At 38.3% G+C, this 20575-nt stretch overlaps 1 protein-coding gene across 1 annotated transcript; it reads left to right on the top strand.

The window, feature by feature from the left end:
* Positions 1 to 158: 158 nt before the first annotated feature.
* Positions 159 to 20573, top strand: LOC116290047 (protein PTHB1). The gene is made up of 26 exons (XM_031697021.2): positions 159 to 310; positions 869 to 1007; positions 2102 to 2166; positions 3561 to 3674; positions 4208 to 4382; positions 4508 to 4589; positions 5055 to 5142; positions 5617 to 5712; positions 7242 to 7371; positions 7452 to 7572; positions 7875 to 7935; positions 8214 to 8290; positions 8724 to 8777; positions 9564 to 9672; positions 10048 to 10155; positions 10336 to 10424; positions 10623 to 10674; positions 11025 to 11117; positions 14273 to 14367; positions 14636 to 14716; positions 15313 to 15465; positions 16621 to 16721; positions 17261 to 17342; positions 17673 to 17751; positions 18302 to 18514; positions 19040 to 20573. Exons 1-26 carry the CDS (start codon positions 199 to 201, stop codon positions 19219 to 19221), a joined length of 2751 nt encoding a protein of 916 aa, XP_031552881.1. The 5' UTR covers positions 159 to 198; the 3' UTR covers positions 19222 to 20573.
* Positions 20574 to 20575: the final 2 nt, after the last annotated feature.

The raw sequence follows: 20575 nt of genomic DNA on the forward strand, positions 1-20575 counted from the left end.
GAGGCTTACAAGTGAAAGATTATGAAGATCACAGAATTTTATTGCAAAAAGATAATAAAAAATAGCAGAATATATAAGAAATTAAAGAGTTCTGATCGATCGATAATTACTCGGGAATATCACGTGACTGCTTTCAAGGAGAAGGAAGAGCGCGAAGAAAGCGCGACAAATTTGAAGACAATCTCGACAAAATCCAAGATGTCGCTGTTCAAAGCGCGAGATTGGTGGTCTACTTTCTGTGGTAGCAACGAAGAATTCGATACAGGATGTATGTCCGTCTCAAATATAGATAACAACGCCACGTATTCAGGTATTAAAAGTTTGCAGTTAAATTGTGTTGTTAAAACAGTTCGCGAACTCCGAATAACTCTGGTGTTTCGACAGCCAGACACTGAACTAATTTTCGTGAATTTTGTACAGCTTTCATTGCCATAAATCTCATTTCTCTCTCTTTTTTCTTCATCTTTTATTCTTTCTCATATTTTGGGACTCTCATTATGTACAGTTAAATGTGTTGGTTGGATATTGTTAGCATTATTTTGAACTCTGTAATTCTGTTTTTGCGGTGTCCAGTGGTGTATTTTTTGCTTGACTCTGGTCGTCAAGGTCACCAATCTTTTGCGGTAGCTCGGCAAGTACTATAAATTTATATTTATGATATTTGGCTTGAAGTCTCATAATGTAGATGTAACACCAGAAAAGTCACAATTGAATACTGTAATTCGTTGTCCAAAATATTCGACCTATTTCACTAAAACTTTCTTTTGAAACGAAGCCACTTCCATTTGTTATGGTCGAAGCTCTCGATTTTCCATGTCGCGATAAGCGTATTATCAATTTTTATGAACGCCTGTTATATCTGTTATAGACAAAGTTATCGTTGGGAGCTATCATGGTATTTTACGAATTTATAATCCCAAAGAGGCACAATTCAAGGCAGAGGATCTTATGTTAGAAATACAACTACAACAAGCGATATTACAAGTTGAGTCTGGGAAGTTTATCTCGTAAGTATATATTGCTAATTTTATCATATATGCGTTAAACCTCTTAATGACGTAGTAAACAAGCGGGGATAGATGGGTATTTTATCTGTAGAGAATAAGGAAAATCTTCCTTCATTGTAAACGACCCCTTTTTGGTCCCAATGGAGATTGTATATTGAACTAGAATGGGAGAAAGGCCAATCCCATTTCTCATCCAAAAGCTTTCACAGAAATCCCAAAATGGTGAACAAGAAATTCAAGACACTTTCCTGACTTTTTTGTTAGATTTTTTCAGAGTTTATAACAAATGCATTTTTTAAAGATGCTAGAAAAGATGAATCCCATTCCCATTTTCTCAAAGGACAACATTTAAGTCACATGACTATACCTCCATAAAATGAACAGTTGTGTCAAAATAGATGCCAGAAATGATAAGAGCACCAGGATATTAGTAAGGAGGCAGAGTTTCAACTCATAATGTCAATATAGGAGAAATAGCATCAAGTATAAAATCAAATATTCTGTATGGATATCAAAACTCTTCCACCCAGTGCATTTTTCCATACAGATCCTCATAAGATGCTCAATTTTATAGTTAATTCTTTTTTACATTGTATGTTATGAGCTTAAACTTTGCCTTCTATAATATGGCTGATCTATTTCCCTTTCCCATTGCTCTATATTCCATTCCCAGTTCATCAAATCCCCTTTTCCAGTGCATGGTAAGCAAATGTCATACCCATTTCATTCCTCCAGAACTCCCTGTAAATGAAAATTATCGGAAAACTGAAACCATTCACTTCAGACTTCCTATTCATTTGCTTGCTTTCAATTAAAGTGTTAGCCAAACCAATAAAATACTATACCTGAGTGATAGGTGGACAGTTTTACTGTTCAATATTGTTCAATAATGTCATGGAATGGGAAATACTTTTTGAATTAGAAAAGTACATATTGGATAATCATCAAGCATGAAAGGCAGACTGTTATCGTAAGCTGGTAATGAGATACAGGACATCCTCAAGCTGGCCAGATGTTGTCTAGCATTATTTTTTGATTGCTTGATTTTATCTTTGAGCTTAATATATTTGTTTATGTGTGGTTCTTCTTTTCAGGGGCTCAGATAAGATCCAACTAGCAGTACTCCATCCTAGAAAACTAGCAGTCTATGCTATTTCATGTAAGAGGCTTTTCCAATATACATGATAAATTTGTTTTATTACACCTTGCTTATCAATGTGTAGTTCCAGAAGGAATAATCTCCTTTTCCCTTTGGCATATACCACCATACTGTACATTCTGAGTGATGTACAGTACTATGCAGTGTCCTTTTTGTAGCTACTGCCTCCTGAGAAGGTTTAGCTATGTCATCAAGAACCATATCAAGCCAATCAAGTTGTACGGAAACCAATGTTTTTTAATCAAACACTGAAAATATCCCTTCAATCATGAGCAATACATTTTAAATGTTTTTATAATACAATATTGCTAGAGGTAAGGGAGGATGAATACTAGTTCTATCTCATTCTATAGAGGAGTAGGATAATTCTTCACTTAGCCTTTTTCATTATTCCAATCCATCTTTTATTATCTTGAAAAGAAAGTGCTTTCTTATGTAAAGTGGATATGTATAAGGAATTATTAATTCATAGTTGGGAGAAGGGTTGATGTGGGGATATGAAGAATTAAGGAAGTGTTATATATCAGACTTTCTTTTCTCATAATTAGTTTCACTCTCTGCTTTAAAGGCTTGTCTGTCAGTTCTCCAGCTTTCCTCACTTTACAAATGATTCCAGAGTACAATTCAATTGGTATCTTTATTGGATATAATAAGGAAGAGAGTATCATGTACCACTATCTGTAAATGCATGATATTTCCATACATTCAGTACAATAATTATTCCACTTATTTGTACTAGCATTCCGGAAAAATTAACACTACTTATATTATTACCATAATTTATAAGTACTTTTATTATAAAAATTATAATTGTATTTGTTTTTTCACTTGTCTCTGAAGATGACTTTTGTCAGTTGAAATGTTAGTCGCCACAGGCAACAGTCTTTTTGAAATTAATACAACTTAACCAAATGATCACACTCTACAAAAACATAGGAATTTGTTTTTGTTTTTATGATCATTACCTTTTACCCATATTGTTATCAATTAGAAAAGTGTTTTTATTCATTCATTTTTCATTTTTTACAAACGACTACGACTCTTTATATGTTATGCATATTATTCACAGAAAGCAAAAAGGAGAAAGGACAAAGAATATAGTAAACTAATTGCAATGTCCTTTAAAATGTTTACAGCTAAATTATTACTATTAAATGACCACATTTAATAAATGCGTATATTTCTATACACAGGTTCTGTATGTTAAACCAACGCATTTTGACACAGAGCTGGCTAGTTTTACTCAATAAGGCATGCAAAAGCTCATTTGGCAGGAAAAAGCCAGTGCATTGATAATGCAAATACATTAAATGTGGTCATACTTTTGTGCGTTGTGCTGTAAAGCATATATAAATGTAAGCATTTTATCTCATTTGTCATACTTTATATTTCAGCTGTTTCTGGAGCTGTAGAACATGGTACCCATTATTCCCTAAACATGGTCTATGAACACATTTTAGAAAGAAGTGCTTTTAATATGACATATGGACCATTTGGTGGTGTGAAAGGTAAATAGTATTTGATAATATTAATTATAGTGCAAACACAGTAACTGGAACTATTCACAAATTTTTTACATTTTTTAAATTTTTGAATTTTTAATATTGGAAGCAGAAGCAAACAACAGTAATTATGTCTGTCAATCAATGATCAACAGCCATGGAAATAAAAGATTGTGATTTGCTATGGATTCTTCTTTCTCTAGATTGGTTACAGTTTTCACTAAAGATTGTGATTGGTTAACTCAGTATGTCTGTACTGTAAAATACAGTGCATACCTTTGAACAAATCATTCAGAGTTCTGAGTCAAGCAGTGAAACTGACATTAATACGTCACTTGCATTATGGCATCATTATACTACCACTACCAAACTCCCTTGGACACTTTCTTTTGTTCAGTAATTAGCACTAATTGTCTTACTATTCTTATGAGGAAATACAAATTTCAATAAAAAAGAAAATTTGTGAAAGCATTTTGGTAGTGGGAGTCAAATGACACCACCATGCAAACAGTTTATTCATTCTGAATCATTTATTTTAGGCAAAGACTTCATCTGTGTACAGTCCTTGGATGGAGTGTTGTCATTTTTTGAACAAGAAAGCTTTGGTTTTAGTCGTTTTATCCCTAGTTTTTTACTTCCTGGTCCACTTGCATATGTTGCCAAAACAGACTCGTTTGCATTATGTACCTCATCAAGAACAGTAGACTCTTACAAGTAAGAAAAATGCAATTTTCATTTTAGCTTTGAAAGCTTTTTAAGCATTACAGTTAAATTGCCCTTTTATTAATCACTTTTTATTGTTTGAATCTTTAGTGAATTTTTCTTTCTTTTTTCTTCAGATACCAGACCCTAGCTGTGGCAACAGATGCTAATAATAAAGAAGATATTGGCAATAAAAAGTTGTCAGGAAAAAAATTAACAGTACGTAGTATGGTGACTAATTTGAATAGCTATTGGTCTGCACTGACTAGTGACTGACTAGCCTCTTATACATGTGAAAACGCTTTTATGTTTCCATGTAAACGCAAGGCTAGTTAGTCGCTAGTCAGTCCAAAAAAATAGTTATTCAAATTGGTGGCCATATTTTGATTTGGTGTATACAGTAGGGAAGTAACATTCACAAGTAATATTTATACAAATATGACCAATCAAATGCTGGTCATGATCACATGCCAAATTAGTTTTAGCTTAATAATATTATACAGTAGCTCATTTCTGGCTAACCATTACTTGTCAAAATGATCAGCAAGGCAAAGATTTGAACAGACAAGTCCCAGTTTTGTCGGATGTCCAGCTGTTATTTGCAGCCTTGAATATGTGTAAATTTGTTTTTTGTATTTGACTGTATGACATGACTGTTGATTAGCTATTTTAAATGTCTTTTAGGTTGACTGGAGCACTAATATTGGTGAAAATACTATAGACATGCAGGTCTTTGGTAGTCAAACTACTCCATTATCTATTGTTGTTTTAGGTAATGTACTATTATACTTTTTATAGCAACAATTTATTTATCTGCATATTTATGTTACATCATGAACAAGTTTTGCATTGAGTCCAAGGATTGCAGAGGATAAGGAAGGGGTTGGGGTGGGGGGGGGCACTTTTAGCCTTTTATGAAGGGCTGCATACTTGTCTGGTACATTGGGATTTTCCCCCCCCCCTCTTCATTATTTAGGATGCTCGGTCGTCCTTGGGCCCCTAACTGTACTAGTGCCATCATAATGTTTGAATTTAGCCAAAGTGAACCCCCCCAAAAAACTTTAGGATCCCTGTGCTTTGTTTAAGGCATACCACAGGCAGCCCAAGAAGTTGTCTTGTTCTGACTGGGAACAATGTGCCTATAGATATATTATGTTACGTCAAATGATTGCTGCCTTTTTTTCTATCACACCCAATGGCATCAAAATAACTGTAATCTATATATCTTTTATAATCTTTGCTACAGGGGAAAGATCTTTATTTTGCCTCAAAGATGATGGTACAATCAGATTTATGAAGAAACTTGAGTTCAACCCTAGCTCATTTGTGGCTTATGAATCAGGTACATGTATTTGAAATAGCAGATATGCTAAGTTATGGTATTCCATAAACAAAGATACTTCAGCTACTCTTGATGCCGAAGAATATTCTCAGAGGACTTCCTTAAGGAATGGTGTTGAGAAGGGGGTATCAGTGTTTGGGGAGGGGTTGTCAGTGTTGGAGGGTGTCAGTGTTTGGGAAGGGGTTGTCAGTGTTTGGGGAGGGGGTGTCTGTGTAAGAAACTTCACAAGGCTTGAATCAGAAACCATACTTTTCACATTCTGAATTTATTTGGGCTTCAGAAAATATTCATACCTTGCAATAATTGACAGACAATTTTTTTATTTGGAGTTTTGCCTAAATGGCAGATAGGGCCTTCACAGAGCTCTTCCATCTTTCCCTGTCAGCTGCCACATTCCGCAACTTGTCCCATGAACTCAAGCCTGCCTCTCTCCCTTCAATACCTCTCAATACCTCATTTCCCTTGCTGCCTGGGCAATGTTGCCACTACTGTATAGTGTAGGTACGTTCCAGTTACCAATCTTTATGGTGTGCTTTGGGTGCACCAATGGTCTCATTGACCCGGGGGCATTCTGCTGGCTTTGGCTCCCAGGCATCATTGAATCTCTATCATGATGTGGCACCACTGTGTCCCCCTTATACAGCGAATTTGCTCTGCTACTGGTTTCTGTAATATACCTTTTTTATGGAAGCGGGTTATCAGGACCAGGAGGAAGGGGGTTCATACCTTGCAGTTGTGTATGTAGGTAGGGGGAAGGGGTTTCATACCTTGCAGTTGTGTATGTGGGTAGAGGGAAGAGGGTTCATACCTTGCATTCGTGTATGTGGGTAGGGGGAAGGGAATTCATACCTTGCAGTTGTGTATGTGGGTAGAGGGAAGAGGGTTCATACCTTGCATTCGTGTATGTGGGTAGGGGGAAGGGGGTTCATACCTTGCAGTTGTGTATGTGGGTAGGGGGAAGGGGGTTCATACCTTGCATTCGTGTATGTGGGTAGAGGGAAGAGGGTTCATACCTTGCATTCGTGTATGTGGGTAGGGGGAAGGGAATTCATACCTTGCAGTTGTGTATGTGGGTAGAGGGAAGGGGGTTCATACCTTGCATTCGTGTATGTGGGTAGGGGGAAGGGGGTTCATACCTTGCAGTTGTTTATGTTGGTAGGGGGAAGGGGGTTCATACCTTGCATTCGTGTATGTTGGTAGGGGGAAGGGGGTTCATACCTTGCATTAGTGTATGTGGGTAGGGGGAAGGGGGTTCATACCTTGCATTCGTGTATGTTGGTAGGGGGAAGGGGGTTCATACCTTGCAATTGTGTATGTGGGTAGGGGGAAGGGGGTTCATACCTTGCATTCGTGTATGTTGGTAGGGGGAAGGAGGTTCATACCTTGCAATTGTGTATGTGGGTAGGGGGAAGGGGGTTCATACCTTGCAGTTGTTTATGTGGGTAGTCGAAATTTCCAAGGAATGGGAAATGGGTTTTGAGAAAGGAAAATTCTATTCCTCACAATGTGTTTCTTTTCTTAATTGACAGTGAAAGAAGGATCTGTTAGCATGTTGGTAGGGACCCATACAAAATCTTTGTTAGTATACCAAGATGTAACACTTTCATGGGCAGCACAGTTACCACACATCCCTGTGGCTGTGAAAGTAGCAAAATTTCCGTAAGTATTTTCTAGAAATTGCAGCATCCCTTGTCCTTATTGAAAGTGGTTAATTAAATAATTTTCCTTTTTTCTATTAGAAACATTGAAGGGGTTATAGTAACCTTAGATGAGGTAGGTTTTCTGCAGTGCTCCTACTTAGGCACAGATCCATCCATGATGGTAACACCTGCACCTGAAGCTAGAGATATTAACTATGAGGTAAGGATCATATATAGACTGATGTTTTGGCAGGAACAATACAATTGTTTTACATGAGAAAGAATTCAATTGATCTCTTTACCTTGGGCATAATGTTTTCCCATTTCAGACCATATTGTGTCGTACTCTTGAGAATAAGATTTGTATGAGTTGTATCCATATTCATTGCTTTTCTTATCACTGCTATTATGCTTCTACTACTGCTACAGTTTCTGGATCCTACTATGCACTTTTACTTGTCTATTGCTTCTTTATTTGACTTTTTGCTTTTATTCACTATTTGTCTTTTGGATCCTATTTAGGAAGCAGACAGTGAAATGAGAGATTTACAGAAAGTCATCAGAGAATCTACAATTAGTTCAGGTACCAATCCATATACAGCCAACTCTCGTTACAGCGAACACCCTCGGGACCGTCACTTCATGTTCGTAATAGAGAGCGCCCGCAATAGCGAAAATTATTTACGGTCATTTCTTTGTCAGTATTTTTGTCGGGGATTTTTCTCCTGCCCGTAATAGGGAGGTGTCCATGATATTGGGGTGTCCTTAAGGCGAGAGTTGACTGTATTTGCTACAAAAATATGTTACTTAGAAATAGAACATAAATTTTTATCATATTCAACTTCTTCTTATTTTCCCCAGAGATACTTCCTCGCACACAGCAAAAAGAAGACCTTCTGATTCGAGTTCAAGTACCGTTAACATTAGATAAAGTATCAGTAAGTACCACACGCTCATCTTAGTTGTATTAAACCAAACTTTAACCTTTTGACTTTTCTCTAGCTATGAAAAAATTGAGTGGTAAGAACATGCAGTACATGGTAAGACACCTGATTCTCCTAGTCAAAAACATTTAGATAGGGTGACAGCAAATATGGTATGGCTGCGGCTACCAGGGCAGACCTGCCTTTGGAGTAAATCAGTAAACTATGAAAGGAAGTGAGGAATTTCTTGCATTTTTCTACTCATGCAAAATCCTCTCCTTGTTTGATGCACTCCTTATTTTACCTGGAAAAAGAACAAAAAAACACGCCGAGATAAAGACAGTCGTTCTTGCCTTTATATATTTGTAGTCATCCCTTGCCTTACCTTGCTTTACTGTAACCATAGTTATGTTAGTTACAAATAAGCCCTTTTGTTTGTGTTTCACAGCAATCTATGGTTGATGAGGCGGATGAAGATAGCTGTCCTTCAATTACTATCACGGTACGCAACTGATGCCAGTTTTCACTCCATCTTCTAACACTTTGAAATTCAGCTGAATTAATGCTAATGATGCCTGTTTAACTCGTGGATGCGTGAAGCGTAGAAACAAGTTATTGCGAGGGGTCTGAATATGCAAATGTGTCACCCGCTCACTCGCTCACTAAGATGTTAACAGATCAATAATCAAACGTTTATAATTTTGATGTGAGAAAAAAAAATAGTTCGCGAGTTCTGAAAGAAAATTACACCTGAAATGTTCTAAAGTACCCCCTCCTCCCAGATAGCGGTACATAACAAAAATTAGGTGTTAAATAAGCTCCAGCGTCCCAGCACATTGGGCAACGTTTTGCACGCTCCAAGAGCGTCTTGTTGCATTTTTTTGCAGAATTTTGGTATAGAATCAGTAGTTATCTATAATAAAATAAAAATATTAGGATAAAAGCTGCAAATTCGGCGCAAAAAAAAACGTCTACGTTCCGTACGATCCAGCCAACCGAAGGCCAGTCCATTCGCATTCACATTACGCCCAAGCCGAGGAGGTCTATTGTTTAAAGAACCAGAGAGAAGAGTAAAGAAATCTCGTGTGAAGCAGAGTTGATTCAAAACGAACTAACAAAGAAACAGTAAAAAATAAGTGAAGTCATTTCTGTACTGTCTGTAACGAAGTTATAAAACGTGCGTTGGCCAATGACCATATACCACTTACTCTAGGAAAAAATTACATAAACACATCTAACCTGCACTGTTTAACTTATATATGTTATACCCACTTCTTGTAATATCTAGATCATGCTGGAGTCTCTAGCCCTTAGACCAATAGAAAATGTTGTTTTAAGCATTAACGCCAGTGCGCCAATCATGTGTAACAGATCATCGATTGTGTTTCCTATTATTGGTAAGTAATGCCTGAACGGAAAAGTTTTAACAATAATGCCTCTTGCGCATATAGTATACCGTTATTCGCTTAGGGTGATATGTTTGAGATTAGACTGCGAGCTAAGTCCCTCTATTTTCCTTGGTCACTGTCCGTCTGTCTGTCCGTGTCGATTGGTCGAGGAAGATTGGTTACGAGTCAAAAGTCCCTGGGGGAGGGGGCTGGCAGACAGACAGATGGACAGTGACCAAGGGAAATAGAGGGACTTAGCTCGCAGTCTAGTTTGAGATCTACGACTAAGCAAATGGGGAAAAAATCTCTTATTATTTTAACCAGCATATTATCGTACATTTGAATGAAATCTCAGTTTATTTCTTATATTTTTGTATATTTTAGGTGATCGAAATGAGCCTGTCGTGGCAGAGGTGGCGTTCTATTCCCGTGGAGGAATGATTCCATCGAATCTTGATGCCCACATCACCGCTACTTATTTAACCAGTTCAGGTATCAATTAATAGTATATAAAACTTTTAATAATCTGCACAGTAGTTGTAAACACGACGTCGTTACTTTACAGATATTTCAAAAAACAAACAAACAAGTAGGATGATCGTGAATGGCTCTATGCGGTCTCTCAGTATTGTTATTAAAACAGGATTGAATTCAATTGCTTTCTCATTATAGATGCCCCTCGTGTGGCACAGCATAAAGTGGAGCTGCCTTTGAATCTGGTCTGTAAGGGTGCCCAGCCAGTGAAGAATGCCACTTACAAGGTATGTAAACAAAGGACAACCATCGAAAAAAAGAATGAACAAACGAAAGCGAAAGAATGATCGAATGAACAAACGAAGGCGAAAGTAAGAAGGTGAAGGAGGGAGAGAAAAGGCGCTGAGGAGCTAGTAACAAACAGCTGAGACAACTGAGTCATCAAACAGATTGAATGGGTAACTCTTTTTGTTGTTATTATTCAGCTTACTATTGAAACAAACAAGGCTCCAGTTAACTTGGCAGAGCTATTCCCTGGTAGGTAAAGACGCTGAATAGAACTCAATTTACTGTGATAAAGATAATCCATGAATGTTAACTACGGGATGGGCCATCAATTTTACGGGAGGAGGGGGGTTAATAATGTGGAGTGTAAGGTTTGTCGTGTTCTATCGTATATAATAAATAAATAAATGACCGACTGACGAATCAATCAATCAATTGGCAAGGAATCAATCAATGAATGAATAAAATATTTCATGTCGTCGGGGAATACAGTATACTTAACGTATTCTCACCATAACTACACATTATATACGAAAACGATGAGAAGCTATTCTATTTGAAGTAGTAGTATGTAGAAGTGACTGGCATTTTGTTTCCTCTAGAAATGGTCGACGATGCAGTTATTCCTTTGTCTGCTCTAGCCATGCAGTACAATGGTGGACCTACAGTCACTATACTAGCATCCAAGACATCACGTGAGTACTGTTACTAGCTGTAACGATAGAGTAGTCTTCGTATGACACTGTGAAAAGCTCGTGGCATAAACACGGCCGTGACACGGCAAGGCATACACCAGACCAATCGCATTGCTCGAAAATTTGCTCTGCATCCAATCATATGGTCACGCCAAGGTCACGGCACTGCCAGACCAATCACAAGCGAGAAAACAATCAGCCAATCAAAATTCTAGAAAACAACACAATCGTGGCAAGGCACGCATACGGCATTGAGCTTTTCACAATCATACGAAAACTGCTGTAAGGCAAATTCGTAGCTGACTGTAGCCGTACCGTATCCTACCGTTATCGTAGTTATCCGTTGTGGTTGGATGAATCTTGCAAGACAGTGTGAAGCCATTCCTATGTCACTGCATACCGTATATGTCACTGCATACCGTACAGTGTACTTATTCAGTGGGAAGCCATTCCTATGTCGCTGCATACAGTACAGTGTACTTATACAGCGGGAAGCCATTCCTATGTCACTGCATACCGTATATGTCACTGCATACCGTACAGTGTACTTATACAGTGGGAAGCCATTCCTATGTCACTGCATACCGTACAGTGTACTTATACAGTGGGAAGCCATTCCTATGTCACTGCATACCGTACAAAGATATAACTAGCTAAAAACTAGTGTGAGCTGCGTCGGTGTTTCTAATGAAACAGTAATGATGAAAAGGTAAATTATACACCGTGAAAAGATGAAAAAACTTACTGACGTTTCGGACGCTAGTCCTTCGTCGGAGTAAAAGAGAAAGAAGTGGTAGAAAGGAGTGTATATATGATAGAATAAGACAAAAGAAACCAATGAGAGCAAGGTAGGCAAGGAAACAAAAACAAACAATCAAAAGACAAAAGAAAAGGTTAGTTGAAAATAAAGCGTTCATTAATCCCGTTGGGACTAAGAGTGCCCAATAGGTGAATAAGCCGCATTTCTTTGGTCTTGCGATAATCATTGTTGCCGTTAAGCAAAGAAAGACCGAAAACAATGAAGTCAGAAAGAGAATGGTTAGCTAGATTAAAATGGCGGGAAACTGGTTTGGTGGGATCGTTATTGCGAATATCATAAAGATGATTGCAAATGCGATCACCAAGACGGCGGCCAGTCTCGCCCACATACAAAAGATTACAGCGGGTACATTTAATACAATATACAACATTCGAAGTGGTACAAACAAAATGGTCAGTGATTTTAACAGTTGATTTAGGACCGACAACAGAAGTGTGAGAGACTATGTGAGGACAAGTATAACAACGTTTACGAGAACAGCGAAAAGTACCAGGTTCTTTGTTAGAGGGAAGAACTCCCTTGACCAAGAAAGAACGGAGATTGCGATCACGTTTATAGGAAAAGAGAGGGCGGTTGTTGAAAATAGCAGAAGTGCGAGTATCAGAGTCAAGCAGAGAAAAGTTGCGGTTAACAATGGGTTTAATGGAAATGTTAATAGGATGATACGTGAGAGTGAAAGGAATGCGGTCATTAGAGGGACGAGTGTGAGGAGTGAGAGCGGTGGTACGATCAATAGTAGAAACTTTACGAATGGCGCGATCAATAACATGAGCAGGATAATTACGCTTAAGGAAGAAGGAACGCATCTCAGAACATTTAACAGAAAAATCAAGATCATCACTACACAAACGACGAAGACGAAGAAATTGCGAGAACGGAATAGCGTTAAGAGTGTGCTTAGGATGAGAAGACGAGTAGAGTAAATAAGAATGACCTGGACCTAAACCTGAGTTTTTTGGGCGGTATATTGATGATTGTATTGGTGCTACTTCTTGTTCGCGTAATGACTTAGATTCTTTCATCTCTTTTGTTAACTCTTTTCACCCTGCCTTAGACTTTACGTGGGAGGTTAGTGAAACATCAGTCACTTTCCTTGACATCTTGCTTAGTGTTAATGACGACCGTCTTAGCACTAGTGTCCATTACAAACCTACTGACTCTCATTCTTATTTACTCTACTCGTCTTCTCATCCTAAGCACACTCTTAACGCTATTCCGTTCTCGCAATTTCTTCGTCTTCGTCGTTTGTGTAGTGATGATCTTGATTTTTCTGTTAAATGTTCTGAGATGCGTTCCTTCTTCCTTAAGCGTAATTATCCTGCTCATGTTATTGATCGCGCCATTCGTAAAGTTTCTACTATTGATCGTACCACCGCTCTCACTCCTCACACTCGTCCCTCTAATGACCGCATTCCTTTCACTCTCACGTATCATCCTATTAACATTTCCATTAAACCCATTGTTAACCGCAACTTTTCTCTGCTTGACTCTGATACTCGCACTTCTGCTATTTTCAACAACCGCCCTCTCTTTTCCTATAAACGTGATCGCAATCTCCGTTCTTTCTTGGTCAAGGGAGTTCTTCCCTCTAACAAAGAACCTGGTACTTTTCGCTGTTCTCGTAAACGTTGTTATACTTGTCCTCACATAGTCTCTCACACTTCTGTTGTCGGTCCTAAATCAACTGTTAAAATCACTGACCATTTTGTTTGTACCACTTCGAATGTTGTATATTGTATTAAATGTACCCGCTGTAATCTTTTGTATGTGGGCGAGACTGGCCGCCGTCTTGGTGATCGCATTTGCAATCATCTTTATGATATTCGCAATAACGATCCCACCAAACCAGTTTCCCGCCATTTTAATCTAGCTAACCATTCTCTTTCTGACTTCATTGTTTTCGGTCTTTCTTTGCTTAACGGCAACAATGATTATCGCAAGACCAAAGAAATGCGGCTTATTCACCTATTGGGCACTCTTAGTCCCAACGGGATTAATGAACGCTTTATTTTCAACTAACCTTTTCTTTTGTCTTTTGATTGTTTGTTTTTGTTTCCTTGCCTACCTTGCTCTCATTGGTTTCTTTTGTCTTATTCTATCATATATACACTCCTTTCTACCACTTCTTTCTCTTTTACTCCGACGAAGGACTAGCGTCCGAAACGTCAGTAAGTTTTTTCATCTTTTCACGGTGTATAATTTACCTTTTCATCATTACTGCATACCGTACAGTGTACCAATACAGTGGGAAGCCTTTCTTATGTCAGTGCATACCTTATAGTGTACCAAGACCCCTCTATGCTTTATTCTTAGACATTCTTTTCCTTGTATGTAGAGCGATATCGCATACAGTGTGACGCCTTTGAGGGAATGTGGCTTGTGTTGTACGAGCTCGTGAAACGACTTGAAGCACACTACAAAAAGATTAGGGTGAGTAAATCATGAGATGATTCAGGTGTATTTTAGATGTAAATCAACAGCATCGACTTTAGTAGGTCTTTTCTAAGTTACAACAAACAAGGCGCACTCTGCAGATCTAGCTTCTGTAAAGACAGCACTGTATAACGCACGAAGAACAAATGATGTTTGTACTGAAGAATCAGAATGCAGCATATTAAAGATACCCAGTGTACGTAATTGTGACGCAAGATTTCTTCCCAATCATACTAAATCCTATTCTATGTGGCTTTTCTATCAGGATAACGTAGCATTCCGTGCGTCGTTCATGGGCCCATTACCACTACAGGAATACTACGAGCTGGTTGATGCTCATTTCGAGGTGAGATTTTTTCAGACCAAAAGTTTTTTTTACCAAGCTGGCTAAATCTGCCATTTTATGACCATCGGAGTAAAGATTGAAAAGGTGATCATTAGGCTTCCTTTATCTGAAAATTAGCCTTTGTTCTTAGGCTCATATTCTTGCGCACGTACCTCTCATGGGGCATCTCTCCACCCAGTTGTATAAATGGGTAACAGAAAATTGGTATTACCCATGATTCCTCCATCTATTACCACATCTATTACATAACTTTATTTAACTTAGCCTTTATTCCATTCTGTGGTAAAGGTTTTAAAAACGTTTTTCGGTCATCTTTCTGTTGTTATTATTATTTATTTGGGAAGCATGGGTGGCGTAGCGTTGAGAGCGCTCAACTCTCATCAATGCGACCCGGGTTCCGCCGAGTCCCGCTGGGCTCGGTGTCGTATGTGAGTGGAGTTGTTTGTTGGTTCTCTCCTGTGCTTCGAGGGTTTTCCGGGTTCTCTGGCTTTCCTCCCTCCGCAAAAATCAACTCTAAATTCCAATTGGAATTTCAGTGGATGAAGAGCCACTCTGTAGAAATGTCACTGCTAAATCCTATTTTTCATTCCTTCTAGCAAAGACAACACCAGGTGCGATACCGAGAGATACTAGCACAGCGAGCACAGCAGTTTCGCTCAATACAAAGACGGTTATTAACGAGATTCAAGGACAAGACACCAGCACCTCTATCAAACCTTGACACTCTATTAGATGGAACATACAGACAGGTATGACACTGCCGTGTTGTATTACACAACTTTGAGTGTAATTAACTTTTGTATACTACAAACGAGAACGCTACGCTATCTTTATTAAAGAAAGTTTATAAAAGTTTTTTCGAGTTGCTGTAGCGCGCTTGATCAATCTAATTTGTCTAACCCCGCCGAGGTTCGGTGTTGCATGTGAGTAGAGTTGTTTGTTGGTTCTCTCCTGTGCTTCGAGGGTTTTCCGGGTTCTCCGGTTTTCCTCTTTTTTCCTCTTTCCTCCTGTTTTGGCTATTAAGTGCTACCCTCGTGAAAAAAAAAAAAAAAAAAAAAAGAAAAAAGAAAAAAGGACGGTTCAATGGGCTATAATACTGGCACCGCTTGAAGCTCTTATTAGCATTTGCAAAGCGTGCGTCCTATTAGGAGGGACATGGATAATCGTGACTGGAATATATAGAAACGATAAGCATATACATACAAGTACGTTTATTCAGTCAGGACGCGCATGCAGACTGGAATATGTTTAGGTTATTAGGATATTATTAGTTTATGTCTACAAGGGTATTATTGAAAACATTGGCAGTCGTACCATAGCTAGTGCAATTCTGTCCAGGACACGCATGCAGACAGGGATATGTTTAGCCTATTAGGATATTATTAGTTTATGTCTATAAGGGTATTATTGAAAACATTGGCAGTTGTACCATAGTTAGTGCAATTATGTCCAGGACGCGTATGCACACAGGGATATGTTTAGCCTATTAGGATATTATTAGTTTATGTCTATAAGGGTATTATTGAAAACATTAGCAGTTGTACCATGGTTAGTGCAATTATGTCCAGGACACGCATGCAGACATGGATGTGTTTAGGCTGTTACGATATTATTAGTTTATATGTCTATAAGGGTATTATTGAAAACATTAGCAGTTGTACCTTAGTTAGTGCAATTCTATCCAAGTATCTCATTCGATTGACCACAGTTACTGAAATGAAAAAGATAACTTCACAAGGATATTGTGCCACAGGCCTCGTTTAACATTATTGACTCCGACGAAGGAATAACGTCCGAAACGTCAGTCTACTATCTTTCGTACCTATGGTGATAGGGGGATAGAATTATCTACTACGACACACTTGTTTAACACTTTTTACTGTTTGTTTGTTTTTCTCGTTTAGTTACTGGCTCTCAGCGAGGCAGAAGAAGAATGCGAGAGAGCTATAGAGCAGTGTTCTGTTGCTTTATCTTGCGCAACACGATTAATTAACTTCCTCATCAAGTACGTAAATGAAACTTATCCATGATTTTTGATATCTGGGGGTATGGTTTAAAAGGGGATCGGATGGATCACATTTCACCGAAAAAATTATTTTAGAAAATTACGATTCATTTCGTTAGCGAATAACTTTTCAAGAAAAAATTTGTCATTTCATATATTTTTGCAAAAAGGGGCTATTCACGAATCAGAAAAATTCCCTTTAGCACCTTCCTTCTTTTGTTGGCCCCTTAACAAATCAAGCTTAGATTTCCAGGAAGTTAAGTTGAACTTCCCGTAAATATGGCACACCTTGCAAGGGAAGCACGGGTGGCCTGCGATGCTAATGCATCTTACCAATATGATCAGGGTTCGATTCCTGTGGCGCTTGGTGTCGTATGTTAGTAGAGTCGTTCGTTGGTTCTATCCTTCGCTTGTGGGGCTTTTCTCCGGGTTAATCTGTCTTTCTTTCTCCGCAAAAATCAGATATGGTTAACCTCTTGTATATATCTCCATTTGCACTACGATGCGAATAAATTGGTTATTTTTTCTTGTTCTTTTAGATTATGGACCAACATGTCGGACAAAGAATTTGAAGTTCTAGAGACAGTGATGTCACCTATAGTGTCTCAGACAGAAGATCAGGTAACTATGCTTGTTTTAAATTATTATAATTGCAGACAGGATTCATAATAATAGTTGAACTGTTTGCCTCTGACTTTTATCTTATTTACCCTTCAAAGACAAACTGTTCAAGTATAAATATAGCTCTTACATGTAACTTGAATTCTTTTTTTCTCTTCATTTCATTTTCTTTTCAATTATCATTCCATCTTATTTCAGCCTATTCCACTTCATTTCTATTTGTTTTGCACTTACTTCATTTTCTTCCATTTTATTACCATCTTCAGCATCACATTTTTTTATCCTATCCCATTTCGTTATGGATAATAAGTCTTCTATTTGAATTTTCAGGGCTGGGAAGAAATGACTGATGCTGCCATCTCTCATCTTCTAAGGACTTGCTTATCTAAAAGTGCTAAAGATCAGGCAGGTAGGTGTAAAATAGAAACTCGTTGGTATTATCATATACTAGCATCTTTCAGCATTCTGAACAATCTTCTACATTCTGTGACAAGCATTCTCTTGATATCATGATAGGCATTTTCTGAGTTCGATAAACAGGATGCATTGTGGTCTAGATTCGGTACAAACAACACCATATAAGGCATGATGAGCAAAAGGCTAGACCAGAATGCACCATGTTCGCTATATCTTCACTGCATAATTATTAACACGTCACAGTAGTTAGGTCATGGGATGACATCCGCGACTGTTGTGATAATGAGGTAAACAGCGAGAAAAAGGATCATCAAGACCACCGCTACCAGGGGAGGGGAGGGGAGCGGGGTAGGTAAAACTCGGCTTCCGACGCTCCTAACGACGTTACGCAATAATTCCAACAAAACATCATACGTGAAGTCAATTAATTATGCAGCGCAAATAGTGATAAATGATGGTGCTTATAATGTTGGATATTGTTACAACTACCTCCTTGCTGCAGCCACACGTAATCTGAAGATTATTGTGATTCTTATTGATAGTGGGTATCACGCCGTTGGCGATGCCCAAAGACACCAGTAAACTAAAGAAACACATAGCACTACTATGCGACCGCCTTAACAAAGGAGGGAAGTTGGACCTGAGTATGACGTCAGGCCAGCAAGCCAGTGAATTATCCATGGTGCAACAGCAAAGACAAATCAAAGCCTTAGAACCCTTGGATGAAATGCAAGAAGACGAGGAAGACGAGACAGGTAAATAATAGTAAATAATAATTTTTAATCGTTTAAAAATAGGTCATTGAAGCTTAATACTAGATTTTTCTAATTTAAATTTTTTTTTTATTCAATTTTTCTAATTCAACGAGTTACCTTTTTCAGTCCACAAATATGCGTAACTAATTAGTTATTCGACATGGCAGTGTCTGTATCGTTTATATTGTTCATTTATCCTCTCCTCTTTCATTAATATTCTCAGACAATCGGGCTATAGGCTATGCATGCGTTATAGGTATTTTTGAAGGAAACTTACTCTTGAAAATTTTGACACACTTGTGTTTCTATACCCTTTATCCTCTTATCCTTTTCCGGCCCCGAGTGTCTTGTAAGACCAACACATTGGCTGATCACAGGTTAAATAACAGATCGTACTCTTGTCAACTCCTATCACTTCGCTATGAAATGCTCAGCTTGAGCGGGTATTTACTTGGCTGGTTAGCTCTAGTGATCCCACACCCTACCTTTTCAACTTAGATTGAACGGAACTTTATAATTGTCTAGACGGAGCACCAAATGGTGGACTTCCTCCTCTGAATGATAGCAGAAATGGTAAGCTACCTCAAATAAACCTCGAAAAACCAGCAGCAGACCTCAGCAAGAGGGTACTTGTGGCGAAAGGTAGCGATGAAGAGAGCATGGTATCCAGGGGCGTAGCAGCTGCCATGATACCGAACGGGACGTAAAACGTGTGTGAGAGAAACAGAATATTTGTGTGAGTATGACACCCCGAGAGTGCAAGCACGATGCTTCAACACAAGAAGGTGACTGAGTCAAGGTGAATGAGTAATCAATACTCACGGATTGGTAGTTGGATGAGAGGATTTAATGACAGAGAAGAAAAATTCGACTCAGAACTGGAAAATTTATTGGCAAATGTTCATATCATCCACGATTTCTTTTATCAAGTTTTGTACTTGACTGCATGCACTGAAATTGCTTGACGCCATTGCAATTGCTGCTAATATAGTTATATAGTTATAATACTCACAATGTATTCTAAAATCCCTTTAAGCCCTTTAGTAGGCTGGCTTCACTGTTGTAATGTAATGACCTACATCTTTGCATGGCCTTAGAAATCCCCTTCGAGCCATTTTGTAGGCTGGCTTCACTGTTGTAATGTAATGACCTACATCTTTGCATGGCCTTAGAAATACAACATCCAGAGCCGACTAGCGTGCAAAGTGCCTGTTCATGTTTGACATGACACGATGACAGACAAACACGGCACGGCACATTCATTTCTTGTTCTTCACCGTCCCACCAAGCCTGTCTGAGTTCCTTCTGCACAACATAACGCGACAATGAATACTTCGTTATGACAATTAATTTCGACTATTGGCTGTAAAAATGAACTTCTATTGTACATATGTATTATATACATGCCTGTAGTTATAAATCCAGATTAATGTATTGACTAAAAGTTGTTGAAAAGTTAACAAAAAAAAATTAGACAAAGTTTCAAGATAGTTTACGCATAAATCAATGGTACTACAAAATATTACTTTTTAATTATTATGTAGTTATTCTCACGGGAAAGAACCAGTGGACATTTCGAACCGCTAATGTTTTTAACTATCTAATCCCTCAACTTGTTTATGCGCGCGAAATTTGAATCGAGGAAATCCGTACTGGGAATTGCGACAAAATCCTTTTTTTTTGTGTCTTTATCACTTTACCTTTAAATTATTACTCATACAAGGATTATAATAGCTACAATAATACTTTGTGACAACTGTTTGTTTTCTACTGATTTTTGTAAAGTACAGAAGACTTGAGTCTAGTTTTTAGGGGGAAGAAATCCCGGGGGGGGGTACTCCCCTATATTTGCTATACGGGTATTTGCCGCCCTATATAGGGTATGGTTTTTCGGCTTTTGGGTCTGTGGTAGGGTATCATTTTTTGACTTTTTGTCTGGGATAGGGTTACGATTTGGTCGTTTTATCCTGGGATAGAGTTAACGATTTGGTCGTTTTTGTCTGGCGAATAGGCAACACTTTCTGACGGCACCAAAACAATAAAAACGTTAGTAAATATTGA

Source organism: Actinia tenebrosa, unplaced genomic scaffold (assembly GCF_029948245.1).
Source record: "Actinia tenebrosa isolate PJP-AT-01 unplaced genomic scaffold, QUT_ActTen_1.0 PGA_scaffold4__44_contigs__length_22323623, whole genome shotgun sequence".
NCBI lineage: Eukaryota > Metazoa > Cnidaria > Anthozoa > Actiniaria > Actiniidae > Actinia > Actinia tenebrosa.